The sequence below is a fragment of the Felis catus genome, chromosome C2 (assembly GCF_018350175.1).
Source record: "Felis catus isolate Fca126 chromosome C2, F.catus_Fca126_mat1.0, whole genome shotgun sequence".
Classification (NCBI taxonomy): Eukaryota; Metazoa; Chordata; class Mammalia; order Carnivora; family Felidae; genus Felis; species Felis catus.
In genome coordinates, this window is record NC_058376.1 from 93,331,323 (window position 1) to 93,354,921 (window position 23,599).

Genomic DNA, 23,599 nt, shown 5'->3' on the forward strand with positions numbered 1-23,599 from the left:
CACATGAGGGGGGCCTGGGTGGCTCAGCCCATTAAGTGTTTGACTTCAGCTCAGGGCATGATCTCACGGCTCAGTAGTTTGAGCCCTGCGTCAGGCTCTGTGCTGACAGCTCAGAGCCTGGAGCCTGCTTCGGTTTCTGTGTCTCCCTCACTCTCTGCCTCCCGACCCCCTGCTTGTGCTCTGTCTCTCAAAAATAACTAAACATTAAAAAAATTTAAAAAAAAAAAGAAAAAAAGAAAAAAAATAAACTTGACACATGAAAGGATTACTGAAAACAAAAATTACATTCATATTGTTATGCTTCATTGCTATTGCTTTTCACATATATACAGTATGACTCCTAGAATGCACACTTTCAGAAAAAGTTATCTACCACATCCGCGTATGAATATAAATGCAGTATCCTGACAGCGAACATGCAAAGTTCTGCATTGAATAAAAGTTAGTTCTCTCCAAGATTATCTACTGAGGATCCTTCTCTTTTTAAAGTCACTATAAAAAATGGTGCTATTTCTATATGAATAAAAGCTACTATTACAGTTATGGTATTTCCCTAATAGCAGATTTTCATCATACATTTTCATTTTTAGTATCTATGTTCAAATTCTATGCTTATATAATTTGCTTGTAAGAAATAACACTTCTCAGATTTTTTAGTTATGAACACTGGAACAGGGATCATTTTGCACCAAACTCTTACCTGAATAATTGTGGCCAATATATTTACATAATTACTTTCAGTCTGATAAAGCTCTTTTGCAACTTGCCACCTGGCTGACTGCTTTGAAGGAACCGGAGTGGAATTTTTAGAAGACTTAGTACAAGATTTTGGTGTTTCTAAAAGGTAAAAAGGAGGAAAGATTTAATGAAAACCAGATACAAGTACCAGATACTGTGCAGATTTAACAACAAAAAAAGGGGGAAAGATATCCACTCTTAGAAATATACCCATTTAGTTTTTCATTGAAGTAAAATTTCTTTACAGGATAAAGCCAGGAAAAAATAATGGTCCAAAGTATCAATGACTCCAAATTGACAGATTTGGCCTGTCATTATACTAAATAATGGCCTGTACTCTTCAAAAACGTTGAAGTCATTAAAAACAGAGAAAGTTAGGAACTATTCCAGATTAGAAGAGACTAGAGAGAGATAACAACTTTCTCTATGATACTGGATTGAGTCTTAGACCAGGAAAAAAAAAAAAGGAACTTTTTTCTTTTCCTAAAAAGGATATGAGTGGAACTAATAAAAATTAAGAGTAGGTCATACATAGTATTAACGTCAATTTCCTAATTACAATACGTGTATTATAGTGGTACAGAAATGTCTCTCTATTTTAGGAAATACACATTTAAGTATTTAGAAATAAAGGGCCATCGTATCTGCAACTTAAACGGTGCAGACATAAAAAATATGTGTGTATATAGAAAGAGACAGAGAATGAATGAATGAATGCTAACACAATCATGGCAGAATATTTCCATTTGGGAAAGAAATCTGAGTAGAGTACTAGAATCTTTGTACTATTTTTATAGCTTTTTGCAATCTAAAATATTTCAAAATAAAAAGCTCAAAAAAAATAAAATTTAAAACTCCATAAAAATATTTAAGTTAAAAGATAAAGAGGTTGTTATGATTACACAGTAACAGAAAACTTATCACATATATATGCAGGAAGCCTTCCTCAAAAAAACCAACATCACTGCAAATTCTTCATTAGTTCTTAACATAATATGAAAACACCTAGTCCAACACAAAACGGGAGGACACATTAGTATTTTTTATACATATTTCAAAAAACATGATATTTCATAAAAGCTTTATATACACTTTCTTACTATCAGTTATGATTAAAATACTTTAACATTATGTACAGAATCTCCTAATAGCAAGTTTTTCAATAAGAAAACTAATGTATAACATACAATAGAATGACATGGAAAAAAACAATATAGTCCCAGTATACTAACTTTACTCAATGATAATTTTAAATATTATTAATACAATGGTGTGTACTATGGAACTTTGAATGTTTTTTAAAGCTAGTAGACTTCAAAGATTCTCCCACTTGCCATATGTTATTTCAGGCTGCTCTCGACAGATCCAAGAGCTTCTGCCGTTACATATTTCAGGAGGAAGAAACTGACATACATCGATCTAATTTAATTATTCTGTGTAGGCAGTGATCTACAAACTGGGCATTCTCCTATACAGAGTACCTAATATATTAGTACAACTGTCATGTCTGGGTTTTTTTAGTGGTTCATTTTCTTCTCCTGTTCCTTCAACTGCATATTCAAGCTTCAGTCCTTTATGATCAGCTCTTACCATCGCATGCCCAGTATGTCCATCATGATTATGGAACCAGTAAATTCTCAGACATATGTATCTAATCATAATCCTCTACCCAAGCATCAAGTTCAATTTTTCCAAATACCCACTGGACATTTGTACCTCAATTTTACCTGGATATTCTCTAAAACTGCACTATCTTCCTCCAAAATATAGACTTCCTGTTTTTGCTACGGTAACATTTCTCCTATTTTAATACTTTGCCATCATCCTTATTCCCTTCCTGTCACTCCATTCCATCAATATTTCCACTTTTCTTTCCAACCATCAGTAACCCTGACTCAGGACCTTATCACCTTATGGCCCAAGCCACTATAGATTACTTCATGGTCTGACGATCTCTAAACTGTCTTCCTTTGAATCATTTTTCAGAATAATTCACTACAAATTACCTACTCAACCAATTACTCTACTGCTCAATAGCTTAAGTTCCTCGTTAATGACAATATGCAGTTCAGACATGCCAGTCTGATTTTAAAGTCCTCTAATATTAGGCCCCAACTAACCTTTCTAATTTAACTATTACTCCTCCATACTACAAGTCAACTAATCTCTTCACTATTCCTAAAAAACGAATTTGTATACTGTTATCTGTATTCTTACTCATCTTACTTCTCAACTCCACCTTGGTTTTCTGGGCCTACCCTAAATTGACACTCAATTCCTTCCATGAATATTTAGTGAGGCACTGTTCTTGCTTTCTTAAAGCTTACATTCTGGTGAGGCAAATAAAATAAACAAAAAATATTGTTTCTAACAGTAAAAACTACTACTAAAGACAACAACCACATAATGGGTTGGTGAGAAGTACTCAAACAGGGATGTAACTTTGTAGAAAACCCAACAAGATTTCTTTAAAGCAAAGAGGGCAAGTATAAAGTTCCTGAGGTATGAATGTAGTGGGAATATCTGAAGAATAACAAAGATAGTGTGACAGAAACTTAAAATATTACAGGAGAGCATGGTATCCTATGAGGTTGGAGGTGAGGAAGGATCACATAGGAACTTGGAAGCTACGGTAATAAAAAGCCACTATATGACTTCTAGCAGAGAAGTGGCATATGTATTTTAGAAACCTAAGTGCTGCATGCAGAAAGGCAAAATTGGGGGTGCCTGGCTGGTTCAGTCGGAAAAGCATACAACTCTTGACCTCAGGGTTGTGTGTTTAGAGGCCAGGATAGGTGTAGAGATTACTTAGATAAATAAACTAACTTTAAAAAAAAGAAGGGGCACCCAGGTGGCTCAGTTGGTCAAATGTCCAACTTTTGATTGTGGCTCAGGTCATGATCTCATAGTTTTGTGGATTCGAGCCCCAAGTCGGGCTCCATACTGATGGTGTGGAGCCTGCTTGGGATTCTCTGTCTCCCTCTCTGTCCCTCCCCTACCTGTGCTGACTCTCTCTCAAAATAAATAAATAAATAAACTTAAAATTAGGAAGGAAGGAAGGAAGGAAGGAAGGAAGGAAGGAAGGAAGGAAGGAAGGAAGGAAGGAAAGAAGGAAGAAAAGGAAGGAAGAAAAGGAAAAGGGGCACCTGGGCGGCCCAGTTGGTTAAATGTCCGACTTTGGCTCAGGTCACAATCTCGTGGTTCATGAGTTCGAGCCCCGTGTCAGGCTCTGTGCTGACAGCTCAGAGACTGGAGCCTGCTTCAGATTCTGTATTGCCCTCTCTCTCTCTGCCCCTCCCCCACTCATGCTTTGTCCCTCCCTTCCTCCCCCCCTCAAAAATAAACATTAACAAAATAATAATAATAATGAATAATAAATAAAAAGGCAAAAATGAATAGAGAGACCATTTAGGAGACAAAAATAATTGTCTAAGAGAGATCCATTTTATAGAAAAGGCCGATAAAGGAAGGGTGGCAAAGGAATAGAGTTGAGAGTGGTAGAGAAAATCAAAACCAAGAGTTCTAATTTGATTAAGTTTAAGAAGTGTATTAGGCATGGACAAATAGGAATAGGTATTAAGAAGGCAGTTGGGGGGCGCCTGGGTGGCTCAGTCGGTTGGGCGCCCGACTTCAGCTCAGGTCACAATCTCGCGGTCCGTGAGTTCAAGCCCCGCATCGGGCTCTGGGCTGATGGCTCAGAGCCTGGAGCCTGTTTCCGATTCTGTGTCTCCCTCTCTCTCTGCCCCTCCCCTGTTCATGCTCTGTCTCTCTCTGTCTCAAAAATAAATAAACGTTAAAAAAAAAAAAATTTAAAAAAAAAAAAAAGAAGGCAGTTGGACAGAGAAGATGACAAATTAGGGAGTCAAAAGCATATGAATGTTTCTAAAGCCATGGAATTAAAAATGAGACCATTTAGGAAGAATACAATAGAGAAGAAATGACTCAGAAATAACATTCAATAGTTAGAGGTGGAGAAGTTAGGCAAAAGAGAACAAGAAATGACGTACAAAATCTAAGAGAAAACTATCTCCGGGAAGAAATAGCTGTTCACGTGTTCAATGTTGCTGACTGCATAAAAAAGGTCAGTCTCCTCAGTAAGAGCAATTTCATGCAGTAGGGACTTAAGTTCAATTGCACTGGGTTAAAAAGACAATGAAAGGCAAGGAAGTGACACAATAGATCAAGGTAATTCTTTGAAGAGTACTCCTGTAAAAGGAAAGAGAGAAATGAGATAGTAAATAGAGTCATGGGGTTAAGGGAAGGCTTTGATTGCTTCTTAAGTGTCAAAAACACAACATATTTATGTGCAGATTGAAAACCAAAAATAGAAAAACTGATGACCAAGAGAGAAGAGTTAATTACAGGGCTGGCTTTCTTCTATCATTTGAGACAAACTGAACTTACCCTACAGTGATTTAATTGTACCTATTTTCTCCATAATTCATGTGACACCTTCTGTGATCTTTTTTTTGCTAGTTAAGAATTTGCTCTTTGAACAGCTCTATCATTTTCTACAGTAATATACAAATAAAATATAGAAAGCACTTAGCATATAGTAAGCAATCATTACATGGAAGCATTTTTATGTGCCTTTTCTCCTCAGCAAGAACAACAGTAATAAAAGGTAGAACCTTTCATGTTCACTGTAGTAGTGATTTACCTATACTCTAATAATTATTCCATTCTGCTAAACTGTAATCATCAATTTTTTAAAATGTGAATTACCTCCATAGTTAATGCTAGACTCTGGTGTGTTGGAGATATCTAGGAGTGACCCTATAGAAAGCGAATGTTCAGCTGACGGGCGCTTACGGGGAGGAAAAGGTGACATGTCTGTCTCTCTCGAAAGCTGAGCAAGTGTCTCTTTTAAACGACGTCTTTTGCGATTGCTGTTTGGGGTATTTAGAGAAAGCAGTGACACTGATTTCTTGAGCTCAGGAGTATTAGCCTGCAATCAAAAGCACAAAAGCTCTATTTTACTTCCTTGGTTCTATACTGAGACAGGAACAGAAGAAAAATGTATTTACAAGTTTGACAAAACCTGGATTTTGCACAATGATTTTACAACTATACACTCTGGCCAAGGTAATTCAGAAGATTCATAAAACATAATAGTCAAGGGACCACTGTAATTGCCTAACCCCAAGCACCTCATTCTGTTTCTTCATAGCTCTATCACCATTACGTATTCATCTGTAAGCTTGTTTACTGTCTAGTCCCCTGTTAGGCCATAAACTCTGGAGGGCAGGGACCATTCATATTTTGTTCACTGTATCCTTAGCATTTAGCACAGCGCCTGGACATATTGCTCTCCAATATTTGCCAAATAACACTTGACTTTAAAAGCTCTCTCTTGATATTTTAAGCACAGATTTTAAACTTTACGTTAAAAACCTTGAAAACAAAAGAGTCAGAAGACAATATAGTACCTATTTAGATTTTATAGAAACATAATAAATCTGTACCTTGTCTTCAATATTCCATTCAAATTAAATCTCCAAATAAAGAAAATCTTCCCTTCATGTTTTGGTGAATGATACCACTTTTCACCAATCTAGGACAAAGGCTGCATTTTCCTGGCTTACAATCTGCTATTAGAGTCATTTTTTTAATGACATCTCTCCCCTTAATATTCTTCAATGGCTCCCAATACTCCTTACCTAGTATATTCTTCACCAGTTCCCAATCCTTAATATTATTCAATGGCTCCCAATACTTCCCAAATTCTTTAACATATTATAAACTCCTTGATTCTGCCTACATCATAAGCTATATTTGTTGGCCTTTCCCACAGTTTTCTAAAGCCATAGTAAACTAAACTACTTGCTTTTTCAAGCTTAACACCATCTCCCACCTGCTATCTAACCTGAATGTCTGTACAAGGTTAACTTAGTAAGTTGACTAAACACTTACTTGCTCTTTTCAGTCCCTCCTGAGTCTCTCAGAGTGAGGTTAGTTAAAATAATTACTCAACTATAGCAGATATTCTACACTGTAACTGTTTGTATATCCATCTTTTCCTTAAGATTCTAAGTTTCTAAAGATAGGATTGTTATTGTTCATAATGGTATCACTAAGAAGTAGCACAGAATGCCATAGATTAGATTAAAATATCTACTGCATTGAAGTTTTACTTAAAGCTACACAGCCTATTACTCAATATCCAATTATCCAATTATTCTGAAACTCTTAAACATGACGTAAAAGATGACTGGTATGCCAATTATATGCTCTTTTCAGACAGAAGTGTTATCTTTATATCACCAAATTCACAGAGCAAATGACTAAGGGACAAAAAAAGCATACCTTTTCATATAAATACATAGTTTCTCCGGCTCGGGCATCCATTTGAATGCTTCCCCAGAACCACTAGGTGAGAGACAAAAAAAAAATTTTTTTTAATTAAGATTTTACCTTCTCAGAAAAGCTATTAGGTGAGGCACCTGAGTGGCTGAGTGGGTTAAGCATCCAGCTCTTGATTTCGGCTCAGGTCATAATCTCACAGTTTGTGAAATTGAGCCCCACGCCAGATTCCACACCAACAGTGCAGAGACTGCTTGCAATTCTCTCTCTCTCTCTCTCTCTCTCTCTCTCTCTCTCTCTCTCTCTCTCTCTCTCTCTCTCTCTCTCCCCGTGCTTGAGCTCTCTCACTCTCTCAAAAACAAATGAATATATAAACATTAAAAAAAAAAAAAAAAAGAGGGGAGCCTGGATGGCTCAGTCAGTTAAGCATCTGACTTCAACTCAGGTCACAATCTTGCAGTGCATGAATTTGAGCCCCGCATCGTGCTCTGTGCTGACAAGCTTGGAGCCTGGAGCCTGCTTTGGATTCTGTATCTCCCTCTCTCTGCCCCTCCCCTGCTAGTACTCAGTCTGTCTGTCTCTCTCTCAAAAATAAATAAAATGGAGGAGAAGGGGGGAGGGGGAGGAGAAGGGGGGAGGGGGACGAGGAGGGGGATGAGGAGGAGGGGGACGAGGAGGAGGAGGAGGAGACGAAGAAGGTGAAGAAGGCAAAGACGACAACGAAGACGACGGAGGAGGAGACGGAGGAGGAGGAGACAGAGACAGAGACGGAGAAGACGACGAAGAAGAAGAAGGGGCTCCTGGGTGGCTCAGTGGATTAAGCGACTGACTTCTGCTCAGGTCATGATCTCACAGGTCGTGGGTTTCAGACCTGCATCAGGCTCTATGCTGGCAGCTCCAAGCATGGAGGCTCCTTCAGATTGTGTGCTTCCCTCTGTCAACCTCTCCCCCTCTTGCACTCTGCCTATCTCTCAAAACTAAATAAACGTTAAAAAACAAAAAAGGAAAAGAAAAGAGAAACTATTAGTAGTATCTTTCAAAAACCCATCTTAGGGCACCTAGCTGGCTCAGTTGTTTAGCATGCAACTCTTAATCTCAGGGTCCTGAGTTCAAACCCCACACTGATGTGAAGCCTACTTAAAATAACAAAATTAAAATAAAAGTCTATTAAAAAATAAAACTATAGAGTTTTATTATTATTATATTTATTATAATTATTCTACAATTACTTGCCTCCTGCTTGACAACATAAAGTTTCTTCGAAGGTTCAAATGGAAGTTCTTTTACTATATTCTCTTCAACTATAAGGTGAGTGCATCTTTCATCTCCAACAGGTAAACAGTTACCTCCTAAAAAGAAATGCATACAAGCATAAATAAGCTTAACTATTTATCTCCAAACCTGAATTTGTAGAGAGGCATATTCACCAGGAGGGAATTAAGCAAGAGTGGGGAAGAAAATACAAAAATATAACTTTTAAATTATACTAAATTCTACCTTGCATCTCAGTCATTTCTTCCATATTGGTTTTTTCTTCATCTGAAAATCCCAGGAAACTTAAAATGCAATCTTGAAATGGAGGAACTTTAAATTCATTTCTGAAGTCATCAACTGATGCACAGAAATCCCTAAAAACAAAATATACTGTTCTAAAACCAGCTTAACTTAAATGTGAATTTATAAATCTATACTAATTCTTAAAGTTTTAGTGTAATCCGTATGTCAAAAATATTTTACATGTGGTCCTGAAATGTTCATAAAAACATCAGTTAAAAAAAAAAAAAACAAATTGATGTGTTCTCAGTCATCTCAGAGTAACTTCTGACAAAATTTGATCACGAGTAGTCTTTACAAGATTCAACTCACTGCTTTGGACATGAAATTTTCTGTGTTCCAGGGGTTTACTATGGTTTCATGAAATGTTAAATAATGATGAAGTAGAATAGCAAGGAATTACGAGGTCAGAGAGCTTAACATGGTTATGAAGTGCAATCACCACTTAGAATGTTACCAGATAAACATAAAAAACATAACATGATCTAAATACCCAGATGCATGAAACTATTATCAAGAGAAACAAAAGCAAAAATGAATTATTAGGACTTTATCAACATAGAAAGCTGCACAGCAAAGGGAACAATCAACAAAACTAAAAGGCCATCTATAGAATGGGAGAAGATATTTACAAATGACAGATCTGATAAAGGGCTAGAATCCAAACTCTAAAAAGAATTTATCAGGGCGCCTGGGTGGCTTAGTCGGTTAAGCGTCCAACTTCAGCTCAAGTCATGATCTCACAGTTCATGGGTTCAAGCCCCATGTCCAGCTCTATGCTGACAGTTTCAGAGCCGGGAGCCTGCTTCATATTCTCTCTCTCTCTCTCTCTCTCTCTCTCTCTCTCTCTCTCTCTCTCCCTCCCTCCCTCCCTCCCTCCCTCCCTCTCTCTCTCCCCTTCCCCCACTTGCACTCTCTCTCTTCAAAATAAACACTAAAAAATTTTTAAAAATTGATCAAACTCAACACACAAAAAATAAATACTCCAGTTAAGAAATGGGCAAAAGACATGAATAGGCACTTCTCCAAAGACATGGCTAACAGACACACTCATCACCAAGGAAATACAAATCAAAACCACAATGATACCACCTCACACCTGTCAGAATGGCTAAAATTAACAACTCAGGAAACAACAGATGTTGGCAAAAATGCAGAGAAAGACGAACTTTCTTAGTAAGCTGTTGATGGGAATCCAAACTGGTGTAGCCACTGTGGAAAATGGGTGTGGAGTTTCCTCAGAAAGTTAAAGATAGAACTACACTACAACCCAGGAATTGCACTACTAGGTATTTATCCAAAGGATACAAAAAAACTGATTTGAAGGGGCACATTCACCCCAATGTAAACATATAGCAACACTATCAAGAATAGACAAATTATGGAAAGAGCCCATATGTCCATCAACTGATGAATGGATAAAGATGTAGTGTCAAATGGAATATTACCCATCAAAAAGAATGAAATCTTGCCATTTGCAACAACGTGGATGGAACTAGAGTGTATTATGCTAAGTGAAATAAGTCAGTCACAGAAAGACAAATACCATATGATTTCACTCATATGTGGAATTTAAGAAACATAACAGATGAACATAGGGGAAGGGAAGGAAAAATAAAATAAGATAAAAACAGAGGCAAACCATAAGAGACTCTTAACTACAGAAAGGGTTACTGGAGGGGCGATGGGTACAGGGATGGACTAAATCGATATTGGGCATTAAGTAGGGCACTTGTCGTGATGAGCACTGGGTTTTATATACTCCTAAGTGATGAATAACTGAATTCTACTCCTAAAACCAATAATACACTATATGTTAACTAACTTGAATTTAAATAACATCTTGGGGGGAAAAAAGAATGCTAATGATAATCAGGGTGCCTGGGTGGCTCAGTCAGTTAATCATTCGACTCCACTTCAGGTCATGATCTCACAGTCCGTGAGTTCGAGTCCCGCGTCAGGCTCTGTGCTGACAGCTCAGAGCCTGGAGCCTGCTTCAGATTCTGTGTCTCCCTCTCTCTCTGCCCCCCCTGCTCATGCTCTATCTCTCTGTCTCAAAAATAAATAAAAAAACATTAAAAAAAAATTGAAAAAAAAAAAGAATGCTAATGATAATCACAATTATTTCACAAGGTAAAGTCAAAAGGTACCACAGATGTCTTTCAATTTTTTATAATTTTTTTTTAACTATGTTCCTCCTAGACTTTATTCCTTAGGCCACCCAAAGACTGAATTCATTTTGTCTATATTAGCTATGAATTTAGGGTTTGGGGCACATAGGTTTACCTTAATAATATATTTAATTCTAACAATAAACTACTGAATTTCTAAATACTTACTGTTCATTCCGCCTTTCCCAAGCTTTATAAATCCATTCTGGCTTCATAATTGGAGTGCCCAGACTCACAGCAATCTAAAAATATAGAGCATTAATTATGATAAATTTTCACCCCAAATAACTGCATTGATGGAAGTTCTAAGCAATTTTATACATACTTTTTTTTAGAGTTTTATTCATCTACTTTATGACAAAATATAAATAAAAATCAACAAAAAATTGTCTTTCAATTGTACAACTTAGGTTAAAATAATCTAGAACAAGTTCCATGATGTCTAAACCATTTCCTTATTTTAAATAAATACAACTCTGAAGTTAAGTTTATTTTACTACATTTCTATTTCTCCTTTCTCTGTGTTTCCTTTCTCTGGGTTTCCTCCTTTTGGAAGTACTGACCCCCAAGACAACACAACAGAGGAAAATATCTAATTAAGTCACTAAAAACTAAGATATGAATTGAAAAGTATACCTCCCAAGAATTCGTTATTACCCCAAAATTACCATCTGTTACATAAATACACTGATGGAGGGTGGGAACGTGATAAACTCTCCCTAAGATATTCAAGTGTAAACTTAAAGATTTTAATTCTAATAGAAGTAACTTCTCCCATTCTTTTATAGTTTTCACTAGTTAAATCTTAGAACTATTTTATAAGAATATAGCTCTGTTCTTATTAAGACCATTTAGACAAGAGTGAAATATCTGCTCAACACTTCCCAACTCTCATTCACCAATGCTCATTCACCAACCAACCTTTGCCTGAAACGTTACCCATCTACCAACCTCCACAATCCTACTCATTCACCAATCCTACTTATTTCAAGACCTATCTCAGGTTCCATTGCTTCCTTAAAATCGAAAGGACCACACTCCTACAATTTAAAATTTTTACTAAATGCATATGTAGCAAAAATTGAATTTCTGATCCTCAATAAATAATGGGAGAAACAGATAGGCTTAAATCCATCCCCCCAAAATGCTATATTGAAATACACCCAAGTTTACATACCCTGAATTTTTCTCCTTGTGTACAATTTGCCACCAAATGTGTAACTTTTGAATTAAAGTCTTTTCGAATAACTCCACCCATGTGATGAACCAATGTCACCAATCTGACCTCAAAAGAAAAATTAAGCAACATTAACTTTATGATTAACTTGAAAAAATTTTAAATTATGTTTAACATGAAATTGCAATGTGTAAGGGCGCCTGAGTGGCTCAGTCAATTAAGCATCCGACTTCAGCTCAGGTCATGATTTCACAGCTCCTGTGTTTGAGCCCTGTGTCGGCTCTTTGCTGACAGCTCAGAGCCTGGAGCCTGCTTCGAATTCTGTGTCTCCCTCTCTCTTCCCCTCCCCTGCTCATGCTCTGTCTCTCTCTCTCTCTCAAAAATAAACATTTTTTAAAAAAATGTAAATGTTATTAAAAAAATAAATTACAATTTGTAAACAAAAACTTCAAATAATGTAGCTGATATAATACTTAACAAAATGACAATTTGAACAGATGATAGTTATGAAGTATTTCTGTTCATTCATATGCCTGCCATCCTAAACAAAATGTTTCTTGGGGCGCCTGGGTGGCTCAGTCGGTTGGGCACCCGACTTCGGCCCAGGTCATGATCTCACGGTCCGTGGGTTCAAGCCCCGCGTCGGGCTCTGTGCTGACAGCTCAGAGCCTAGAGCATGCAGCCTCCTTCAGATTCTGTGTCTCCCTCTCCCTCTGTTCCTCCCCCACTCAAGCTCTGTCTGTCTCTCTCAAAAATAAATCAACGTTAAAAAAAAAAAAATTCAAAAGGTTTCTTTACAAGGGTCTTCAGAATGTTTCTTCACAAAATTTAAAACTTGTCCTTCAATATGTTTTAAATAAAACCATGATATAACCACCCACAAAAAATGTCAGTTTAAACTTATTAGGCTAGAAGAAATATTCCTTGAATAGAATGTTTTAAAATACTTACTAGTTCTTCTTTCTTCCTAAATCCAGTAAAGCACAGGACTAGGTTCATCATGCTTGTACAGTAGAGTGGACGACATGAGAATGGCAAAGGCTGAAGGATACAAGTTTTAAATCTGTCAGCTTTCTTTATAGTAGAGAACAAAACATATGTTTCCCCAGCTAAATATATTTCCCCCTCCACTTTGTCAATCCAAATCAACTTTGTCAATCCAAAGATTTCTTGCATTTTTTTGATACAAAACAAAAAAAAATTACAAGTTTTACAATAAAAACATTTCCCAGGATTCCAAAATCATATTTGACACAATCTAAATACTTTACTAATTGCAAATTAACATATATTTACATGCAAACCTCCAGTTTTAAAATATACCTTGACATATTCAAAGTCTTATCTACTAGCAAAAATTTCAGACTCCATCCACTATTGTAAAAATTTCCAATTAGAGTTAAAATAGTTCAAAGATATTTTATAATGAACACTAGGCAAATGACATATATTTGAATCAAATGTTCCAATTTTTGAGCTAAAAAAATGAAAATAGTAAATAATTTAACCAATGGAGATATATGTGTGTGTGTGTGTGTGTGTGTGTGTGTGTGTGTGTGTGTAATAGAAAGAGAATGGTTTAAAAAAATATGTTATCGGGCACCTGGGTGGCTCAATAATTTGAGCGTCTGACCTCGGCTCAGGTCATGATCTCATGGTTCGTGGGTTCAAGCCCCACGTCGGGCTGTGTGCTGACAGTTCGGAGCCTGGGAGCCTGCTTCAGATTCAGTGTGTGTGTGTGTGTGTGTCTCTCTCTCTCTCTCTCTCCCCCCCCCAACTCGTGCTCTGTCTCTCTCTCTCAAAATTAAATAAACGTTAAAAAAATTATTTTAAAAAAATGTATAAATATATAATTCCCACCATTATACAAGATTATTTCATAATTTTGGTCTTTAAAAAGTTTATTTGATTTTTGAAAGCACCACTTTTTTTTTTTAAGCTTATTTATTTTGAAAGAGAGAGAGACAGAGAGCGCACAAGAGAGCTAGAGTGAGCAGGCGAGGGGCAAAGAAAGAGGGAGAGAGAGAATCCCAAGTACTTCCCACTGTCAGCACAGAGCCCAACATGGGACTCAATCTCACGAACCATGAGATCAAGACCTGAGCCTAAATCAAGAGTCAGTAACCAACTGAGCCCCCTGGTGCCGTTAGAATAGGGACTAACTTTATTACAACTCTAGCCTGAATGTTATTTATAAACAAAAAGTCGGTGGTGAAGGCTGGAGGAGGGTGGGGCACCTGCGTGGCTCAGTCCACTAAGCCACCTGACTCTTGATTTTGCAGGTCATGATCTGATGGTTGTGGCACAATCGAGCCCCATGTAGGGCTCTGCTCTGACAGCGCAGACCCTGCTTGGGATTCTCTCTCCCTCTCTCTGTCCCTCCCCCACCAAAAGTAAACTTTAAAACAAAAACAAAAACAAAAAGCTGGGTGCCTGACTGGCTCAGTTGGAAGAGCATGTGATACTCGATCTTGGGGCAGGAAGTTCAAGCCCCATGCTGGGTAAAGAGATTACTTGAAATAAATAAAGTTACAACCCAATATAAAACAAACAAACAAAAAGCTAAAATAATTTTAAACCATGCGGTAACTAATAAAAATGGAAATGTGTATCTGTTCTATGAAAGAAAATAAGTTTATGTACATGTATACATTTCTGGAAGCCAAGTTTAAGAAATTATTTCTTCCCAAGACATTGCTGGTATATATACACACAAATATCTAGCTGTTATTATTAACTTTCAAAAGTCTTAGATTTTCACTCCTGCAAGTTATAATAGAAAGATTTAAAGGACTATAATAAAGTAGCCACTACTATCCCTATTCTAAATATTACATACTCCCAACAATTAACAGGATTTTTCTGCTCATGAATTTTCAGAAAATTCATTAATAAAAATTTAACCTTGAAAAGTCATGATAAATGTGTATTTTCTTACCTCTCCTTTTTGGGCACAGTTTAAGATAACTGGTGGCCCAATAATTCTATGATCAGTCTTGTATAACTCATTAAAAACAGAATCCTGGAAATCCAAGACTATGAATACATTTTCAAATTCTGGAGAATCCAAACTTTCAAGTTCTTCCACTGATTCCATCTTTACAAAGGGTACTTTAATTTCCTTGATTTTTTTTCCAGGTGGTTATTAGAAAAAAAAATTATTTATAGATTATAAAATTAATTCAAATAACTCTAATCTAAAAACCAGTTCAACATTTTTATTTTTATATTTGTAGTAAACTGTAAAATCACACAGTGAGCATTATACTTAATAGTAAACAGCCTTATTTCATTACTTATTTGTATTTTTACATATACATATCTCCATCCATATTGACATTAAATTTTGAATATTAACATCATAAAGGCATAACTTTTAATGTGACTTAGTAGTCATTATAAATCACCTACAATGCACATAAAATTAAAACGATTTTTAAGTATATACATTTTGACACAAGATGCATTAGAAATACATCCACTATTACTTTTTATTCTCACCAAGAAAATGATGCCACACTTATAGTTCTTCCTACATAAATTATCTTCACAAAAATAGGATACTATGGCACTTAATATCTACCAAAAGGGGGGGCACCTGGGTGGCTCAGTCAGTTAAGCATCCAACTGCGGCTCAGGTCATGATCTCATGGCTTGTGAGTTCGAGCCCCACATCAGGCTCTGTGCTGAGAGCTCAGAGCCTGGAGCCTCTTCTGATTCTGTGTCTTTCTCTCTCTCTCTCTCTGCCCCTCCCCTGCTCACACTGTCTCTCAAAACTAAACATTAAAAAAAATTTTTTTTAATCTACAAAAAGGGTGCAGATTAACTTAATCATTTCAGTATATATGAGAGAAATAGAAAGATATGAAATATGTTGGCAGTTGCCACACAGCAAATGTAGGATATAAAAAGGCAAGTTACCATTTAGCATAAAATTTTATAATGTGCATTTACAAAAAAGAATGAAGGTATTTAAGTACCTGCATGGCTCCTGTGCAAAAAGAACAGAACCATTTATTTTTTTATAAATTCTTTTTTAATGTTTTTATTTATTTTTGAAGGAGAGAGACAGACAGACAGAGCACGAGTGGGGGAGGAGCAGAGAGAGAGGGCGACACAGAATCCGAAGCAGGCTCCAGGCTCCAAGCTGTTAGCACAGAGCCCGACACAGGGCTCGAACTCACGAACTGTGAGATCATGACGCTTAACTGACTGAGCCACCCAGGCGCCCCAAAAGAACAGAACCATTTAAAAGAAAATTCTGAAAGGTCAGTAAATTGTTTGGGTTTTATTGCTAGGCTGATGTGATGAACTGAATTGTGTATCCTCAAGACGCCCTAAACCACTGACGCCCTAAACCCCATACCTCAAAATGAGACTATATTTGGATAGGGCCTTTTAAGAGGTAATTAAGATTAAATGAGATCAGGTAGGTGGGCTCTAATCCAGTCTAATTGGTGTACTTTAAGAAGAGGAAACTTGGACACACAGGAGGTATCAGGGATGTGCATGCACAGAAAGGCCATGTAAAGAAAGACACAGTAAAAAAAAGCAGCAGCCATCTGCAAGCCAAGGAAAGAGAACTCAAGAGAGATCAAGATGCCAACATCTTGATCTTAGACTTCTAGCCTCCAGAACTTTGAGAAAATACATTTCATTTCTATGGCTTAAACCACCCAGTCTCAGTATTTTGTTACCACAGCCCTCACAAACTAATATAACTGCTAATACAGAATTAGATATATTTCATATGCTGGGACAAATTCCCTGATGACTGTCATTTATTATGATTTATAATTTGGAAAGAAAGCAAGAATTTTGAGTAAACATAAAATTAATGGAAAAAAAAAAAAAAAGAAGCCAAAGGGTTTAAAGAAAGAAAAACATCAGATCTTTGTAGATACATATGATGTGACTTTTAAATTTAACAAGAACAAAGTAGTAAGGATTTTGCTACTTATGAAACATACTATAGTTTGGGGTTTCAGAAATATCCAAATTTTAAAAATAAATATAAAAGTTTCTATTCCTCTAGCTTCGAAGTGCACAAAATATACCTTGTGCCTAATTTAGGTCCAATCACCATTAAGTGGAATATAAGAACACAATCAAGAGTAGTGCAGCATGCCACATGCAATGAAATGCTTGACCTACCATATTAACAACACTTTTTATTAATTTTTCATCCGATTTTCCAGGACAACTTTCTCTTATCTTTATAACAGGGACTTCCATTATTTTAACAGTCTGTGGAAAAGAGACTTAAGTATAAGATTAAGAAAACTATAAAATTATTTAAACGCTGATGGAAGAAAAATTACCTTTTTTTAAAAAAAGCTAAAACTCCATACCTTTAAAGCTTGTATAAGTTCTTCTTGTTTTCCAGCTTCTTGAACCAATATCATTCTCGTTTCAATTTGAGGCATTTCTTCTATTAAAATCAAAAATGTTTAAATATGTTTATCAGGTAACAACATCAAAATTAGCAGTTCCTTAATCCCTTTTTGGCTATATCTGGCATGTTTTCCATCTTTGAGGAGATCATAATAGTCTCTCAGATCAAAATGACTTAATTCCTAGTTTATTTTTACAAATTTGGCCATCTATCACTTTAGAGAAAGAGAAAACACACTGTAGTAGATACAAACATCAGCACCCCTCCTAATCAAAAAAAAGCATTCACTATCTTGCACAGCCATCCTCTTCAACAGTGGATGCTGCTTCAGGACAGACCCATTTATAAAGCGGTTAAGTGAAGAAGTGGCTCTTCACCTGACCGGTCATAACTGAATAAATTCTAACCAACAGTGTTGCAGCTACATTGCCCTCCCATACAGAAAAAAGCAATATTGAACAATAAGATGCTTTCTCCTTCAAAGTTGGGAAGCATTAATCCAAACAATAACCAAAAATCTACACAGTATATATAAATGGCTAAAGTCGACAAAACAAGAAACAACAGTGTTGGTGAGGATGTGGAGAAAAAGAAACCCTGTGCACTGCTGGTGGGAATGCAAACTGGCGCAGCCACTCTGAAAAACAGTATGGAGGTTCCTCAAAAGTTAAAAATAGACCTACCTCGTGATACAGCAATCACACTACTAGGTATTTACCCAAAGAATACAGGAACACTAATTCAAAGTGATACATGCACCCCTATATGTATAGCAGGATTATCTACAATAGCCAAATTATGGAAGCCAAGTATCCACCAATTGATGAATGAATAAAGATATGGTATATATAAATACAATAGAATATTATTCAGCCATAAAAAAAGAATGAAATCTTCCCATTTGCAATAATATGGATGGAGCTAGAGTATTATGCTTAGAGAAATAAGTCAGAGAAAGACAAATACCATATGATTTCACTCACATGTGGAATTTAAGAAACAAAACAAACAAGCAGAGGGAAAAAATAAGAGAGAGACAATAGACAAAGCAAGACACTCTTAATTATAGAGAATAAACTGATGGTTACCCAAGGGGAGGGGGTGGGAGGGATGGGTTAAATAGGTTATGAGCAGAGGGTAATGTATGGAAGTGCTGAATTACTATATTGTATACCTTAAAATAATATTAACACTGTATGTTAACTAACATGGAATTAAAATAAAAACAAAAAAATCTACACAGTATAAAGAGATTCTGTCAACAAATATTTACTGAATACCTGTACTTTACCTTAACAGTTAGTATTACATTTAAATCCTAAGTCCCTAGTTAGTAAGCTTAGGATTAAAATAGTGATTTGGTGTTTTAAAGATGATTAACAGGTTTACCTTCAACATATGAAGCAGATCCAGTAAGTACATTTTCCTTGGAAATTTCAGTAACTTTAGAATCAAAAATAGAGGAGTCTGCCAAGCTTGTCCTTTCAATAGTGGATGTTAATACACTACTGTCAGCCATTGTTTGTACTCTTCTACGATGACTGAAAAAATAGAGTTTGAATAAAAATACATGATCATTGGGCAAAAACAAGCATTAGAGGCTCTACTTTTATATCTAGAATCTATAAAAAGTAGCATTACTCATTTTTCTTAATACTGAACCAAAGAAAAGTCATTCAAGTTCTCTGAGCCTCAGTTTCCTCTTCTGTAAAATAAAGATACTAATGCATGACTCATAGGAATATAGTAAAAATAACAACATATGAAAAGTACTCAAAACATTATCTGACATATAATGAAAATTCAGAAGATAGTCATAAATATTCTGTCTCCCTCCCCCACACCTTTGCCCTCAACCAACCGATTCCTCTTCCTATGTTCATTATATTATTACCATCTCTCAAATAATCCCGGTCAAAAACTAGATCTATCCTTACTCTTTCCTCTACGTTCTTTGTCCTCCCCAAATCCCTATCAATCCCATCTCAAGTACTCTGGAACCTCATAGGAAGTATCTCTGATTATCATTTTATTGCCAGAGCAGCATCAAATTGTAGGAAAAAAAGAGCTGAGACCCAGTCCGTCTTCTCTGTGCTCAATGCCACAATGGTCAAATACAACAGCCCCAAACAACTTTATCATCTGTTTCTTCAGGTCACTCTCCACATGGTTTCCTGGGGTATAGTCCTAAAAACAAAAGTGACCATATCACCTCCCTGCTTAAGAACTTCCATGGGCACTCCTCCTGATAAGGCCAAGTCCAAATTCACCATCAGGTTTAAAATTGGTCCTAGCCTACCTATTCAACCTCATCTCCTGTTCAATTCCCACATCCCACATATACTGTATGCTCCAGCCACAGTGTATTTCTCAACATTTTTTAAACACAGGTCACAATTTACTCCACAACCACTTACATTTAATAGTGCTCGATTCTCTACCTAGCACATCTTTCAACCCCCAACCCACTGCTCTTGACTCATTCTCTGTGGATTTCTCTGTATATCTCATGTATAAGTGGATTGCCCGCTTATCTGTATTTTCTTATTACTTTACAGTTATCTCTCCTTTAAAAGATTTAACAAGATAATTATGCAGGGATTAGTGTCACTATGTGGACAATGAAAGAAAATCTTTTTTTTTTAGACTTCCAGGACTTCAGAGTTGAAAAGTTAGGCAAGCAGGGAATAAAGAAAAGTTAAGTGAATTTTCATCAATTCAAATCAAAGGTTGTTATGTAAGTTTATTATTATCTTTAAGTTAATTTCCAGAATATTGGACAAATATAAAGAGAAGGTCCTATCTTTATCTGGAGGTACATGTCTGATCTATTTTATACTTCCCTACTTTTTTTAGATTAATAAAATATACAAATATCATCCACCTGGTTTTTATCAAAGTAATAGTTTAAGTAAACTGTATGCTGTAGACAAACAGTACAGTATCATTAGCATCATTTCTGGATGGTGATACATCCAGAAGTGAAGATATGCACACTAACGATAACCACAGACCTCAGCATCATTGTTAGGTGAGCACTTCAAAGCCAGGCGACTCAGGTTCCCATCTAACTCTGCACTCAGTTTTCAAATCGGTGAAAGAAAATCAAATTTAGTTGTCATGAAAACTTAATAGATGACATCTTAAAATGAGCAACAATTGCTAACCTTCCTAATATTCACAATGTAGACATTTTTTATTGTCTTCCCATACATCTATATCAATCATTATTCTAAGGATCTCCAAAGGAATGTTCCAATAGTTGCTAATAAGAGTCTTTATTTAGAATCAACAACATATTCTATCCAGCCCTTATTGTTTTTGTTGGTTAAGTCTCTTACGTGTAATTGTTACCAGTGAAAAAGAAAAGGCTTTCATTCAAAGTTCTCTTAAAAGAAACTTAAAAGTCGAGAGATGAACTAATATACTTTAACGAATGGAGGAGGGAGATTCTTAATAGTCAAGCAGGCTCCACACTCACCATGGAGCTGGACACAGGGCTCGATCCCATGACCCTGGGATCATGATCTGAGCCAACATCAAGAATGGGAGGCTTGGGACACCTAAGTGTCTGACTTTGGTTCAGGTCATGATCTCAGGGTTGGTGAGCTCAAGCCCCTCGGTGAGGCTCTGCACTGACAACTCGGAGCCTGCTTTAGATTCTGTGTCTCCCTCTCAATCTCTGCCCCTCCCCAGCTTGTGCTCTCTCTCCCTCTCTCTCACCCATAAGTAAATAAACTTAAAAAAAAAGAGTGGGAGGCTCAACCAACTAAGCCACCCAGGCACTCCTCTCCTTTGCCTGTTTAAATATCATCAATATAGGTAATTAAAAATTAAAATTGTCTCTGATAATACTATATGTGATCAATTTATTGCTGAAATAGCTTCAAATTTTAGGGAAAAAAAGAGCTGCATGGAAAGTTGATGACAATATCCAACACTCTGATTACAAATGGAAATGCACTAATTACACTTTCATATTCATGTATTCTGCAAGCTTTTTAAAAAAAATTTTTTTTAATGTTTATTTATTTTTGAGAGAGAGAGATTAGAGTACGAACGGGAGAGGAAGAGAAAGAGGGAGACACGGAATCCTAAGCAGGCTCCAGGCTCTTAACTGTCAGCACAGAGCCCAACACAGGGCTGGGGACTCGAACTCAGAAACTACAAGATCATAACCTGAACTGAGGTCAGACACTTAATGGATTGAGCCACCCAGGGCACCCTGTAAACTTTTTAAATAAAGACAAGAGGATCAGTGTTCATAAACTATACTAAGCTTATTTCTCATTCCAAGAACATACTCAAGCAGTTTTTGACTAAATAACAGCAAAACATGCCTCTTTTCATCCCAAACAGAAAACCTGTCACTTAAATACTCACTTTAGGTTTCCTTTTACTTTTTTTTTTTTTTTAAAGCAATCATCTTTCAGAGGAGCTAAATACAATAGTGGGTATGATGGTTGTTATTACTGACAATAATAACATTAGTGTTAACATAAAAATTTTGGTTAATATCGATTTAATGTTTAATATGTGGCAGATATTGTTCTAAGTCTTTTACTTGTATTTATCTAATCTTTGAAACAATCCTAAGAGGCAGGTACTATTATTGTCTCCATCTCATAAAGAAGCCTAGAAAAGAGAGGTTAAGTAACCACCCAAGTCATTAAAACAGGGATTCAAACCCCGGCTGATTCCAGAGGCTGCACTTTTAACCACCAAGCCAAACAAATCTGTACCGGGGAGGAAGGCGCACGCGGAGGGGTTGGGGAGAGGCCGGAATAAGCTGGCGTTTTAAAAACTAAAAACTAAGCTTCCTGCAGAGAAGACACCAAGAAGAATCTTAGAGTGAAACCACTAAACACTCTGAGATAAGCCCACAAAGACTGCAGCTGCCGGCCGCCAGAGCCGCAGAGGACAATGCGGCTAGTCGAGAGCACTCTTCCCAACTCCCTCCCTTCACCCAGACATTCTTCCGGAAGAAATATCTAACCAGGTGAGCGGGTGAAGATGCCCAGCAACCTGGGGGACTTCGGGATCCCACTGCGCATCACGGCCCAGCTGTCGGGAGTGCGGTGGGGGGGTTTCCAGAGCCAGGAAGCCTGGCAGGGATGCTCCGGAATTCGCGGTCATCGGGGCGGGGCAGTCGGACTAGAGAAGGGGTCCACTGCTCCGGGAAGGTTGGCCCACTCCCACTTCCCCTACCCACACCCACAAAGTCCTCACCACTCTCAAAAATCGCCTTGAAAGTCCACCTTTTCAAGCACCGATTCCCCTCACTGTTACCGCCATTCCTCGCCGGTGTCAGCAACAAACAATTCAAAAAGTGAGCCGCTTTCTCTAAAAGCCATGCCGATTGGCGCGTGATGTCAACCTCCATCCCATAGGCTGGGGTCTCCAGAGGGGCGGTGATTGGCCGCTGCTCCCCGCCCACCTCGCCTCAGACGCCGATTGATTGGTTCTGCGTGTGTTTCAAATAAACCCAACGGCTCAGACGTCCGAACGTCGGGGGGGGGGGGGGGGGGGGGAGGACGGGTTGTAAGAGAAGTGCCCGGATGTGGCCGGAAGGTGGAAGTGGTAGCTCTTGGGCTTCTCTGGGAGTGGCAGGTGTGTCTGTGGCTACCGCTTGTTTACTCAGTAATCATCCCATTTCCTGAGTCAAGTTTGAGTGGATTCTTCTCCCCTGCCAACTTTATTACTAACTGTCACTAAATCCTTTAAATCTGTGCCCTTACGGGCACAGCCCCTGGAGCTGATTTTCTTGCCTATATGCTTTCTGCTTTATGAATGTTATTTAAAGTTGGCTAAAAGTGTTTTCACTTTGGTAGTTCTGTTGGAGTGACAGAGCCAGGACTTAGGAATTCGGGGACTCTCCAGGTAGACTTCAAATCAGCAGCCAGTTATTTAAATTCTGATGTATGGGCGCCTGGGTGGCTCAGTCAGTTAAGCATCAGAGTTTGGCTCTGGACGTGGTCTGGTGCTCCATGAGTTCAAGCCCCACAACTGGCTTGAGCCCGTTTTGGATTTCGTGTCTCCCTCCCTCTCTCTGCCCCTACCCTGCTCACAGTCTGTGTCTCTCAAAATAATAAATAAACATTAAAGGGTTTTTTTAAACGTAAATAAATAAATAAATTCTGATGTATGTAGGCAGTTCTCTGGTCTGGCAAATTTAACGGGTGACTGGAATAAATTCTTAGTGTTTCTCGGACTTTTTTTTTTTTTTTTAAACATAAGCTTGTGTTTGAACAAATGTAAAAA

The 23,599-nt window shown here is 37.3% G+C and overlaps 1 protein-coding gene across 9 annotated transcripts in view; it reads right to left on the reverse strand.

Annotated features, from left to right (window-relative positions):
* The window catches only part of ECT2 (epithelial cell transforming 2), a 71,565-nt gene extending 48,839 nt beyond the window's left edge, over positions 1-22,726 (reverse strand). For 4 of the 9 annotated variants that reach the window (XM_045037260.1, XR_006585244.1, XR_006585243.1 and 1 more), the window contains exons 1-13: positions 22,335-22,353; positions 18,728-18,879; positions 17,295-17,374; positions 17,098-17,190; positions 14,882-15,064; positions 12,895-12,984; positions 11,944-12,051; positions 10,935-11,008; positions 8,539-8,669; positions 8,275-8,390; positions 7,045-7,107; positions 5,464-5,686; positions 701-837 (exon numbers count right to left, since the gene is read on the reverse strand). In XM_045037260.1, coding sequence (XP_044893195.1) covers positions 701-837; positions 5,464-5,686; positions 7,045-7,107; positions 8,275-8,390; positions 8,539-8,669; positions 10,935-11,008; positions 11,944-12,051; positions 12,895-12,984; positions 14,882-15,064; positions 17,098-17,190; positions 17,295-17,374; positions 18,728-18,857 — 1,428 coding nt within the window. In that variant the 5' untranslated portion in view covers positions 18,858-18,879; positions 22,335-22,353. Of the gene's footprint in view, positions 1-700; positions 838-5,463; positions 5,687-7,044; positions 7,108-8,274; positions 8,391-8,538; positions 8,670-10,934; positions 11,009-11,943; positions 12,052-12,894; positions 12,985-14,881; positions 15,065-17,097; positions 17,191-17,294; positions 17,375-18,727; positions 18,880-22,334; positions 22,481-22,567 lie in introns of those variants that run through there. The other 5 variants (XM_045037261.1, XR_006585246.1, XR_006585247.1 and 2 more) reach the window with 4 other exon arrangements.
* Between the last annotated feature and the right edge of the window lie 873 nt (positions 22,727-23,599).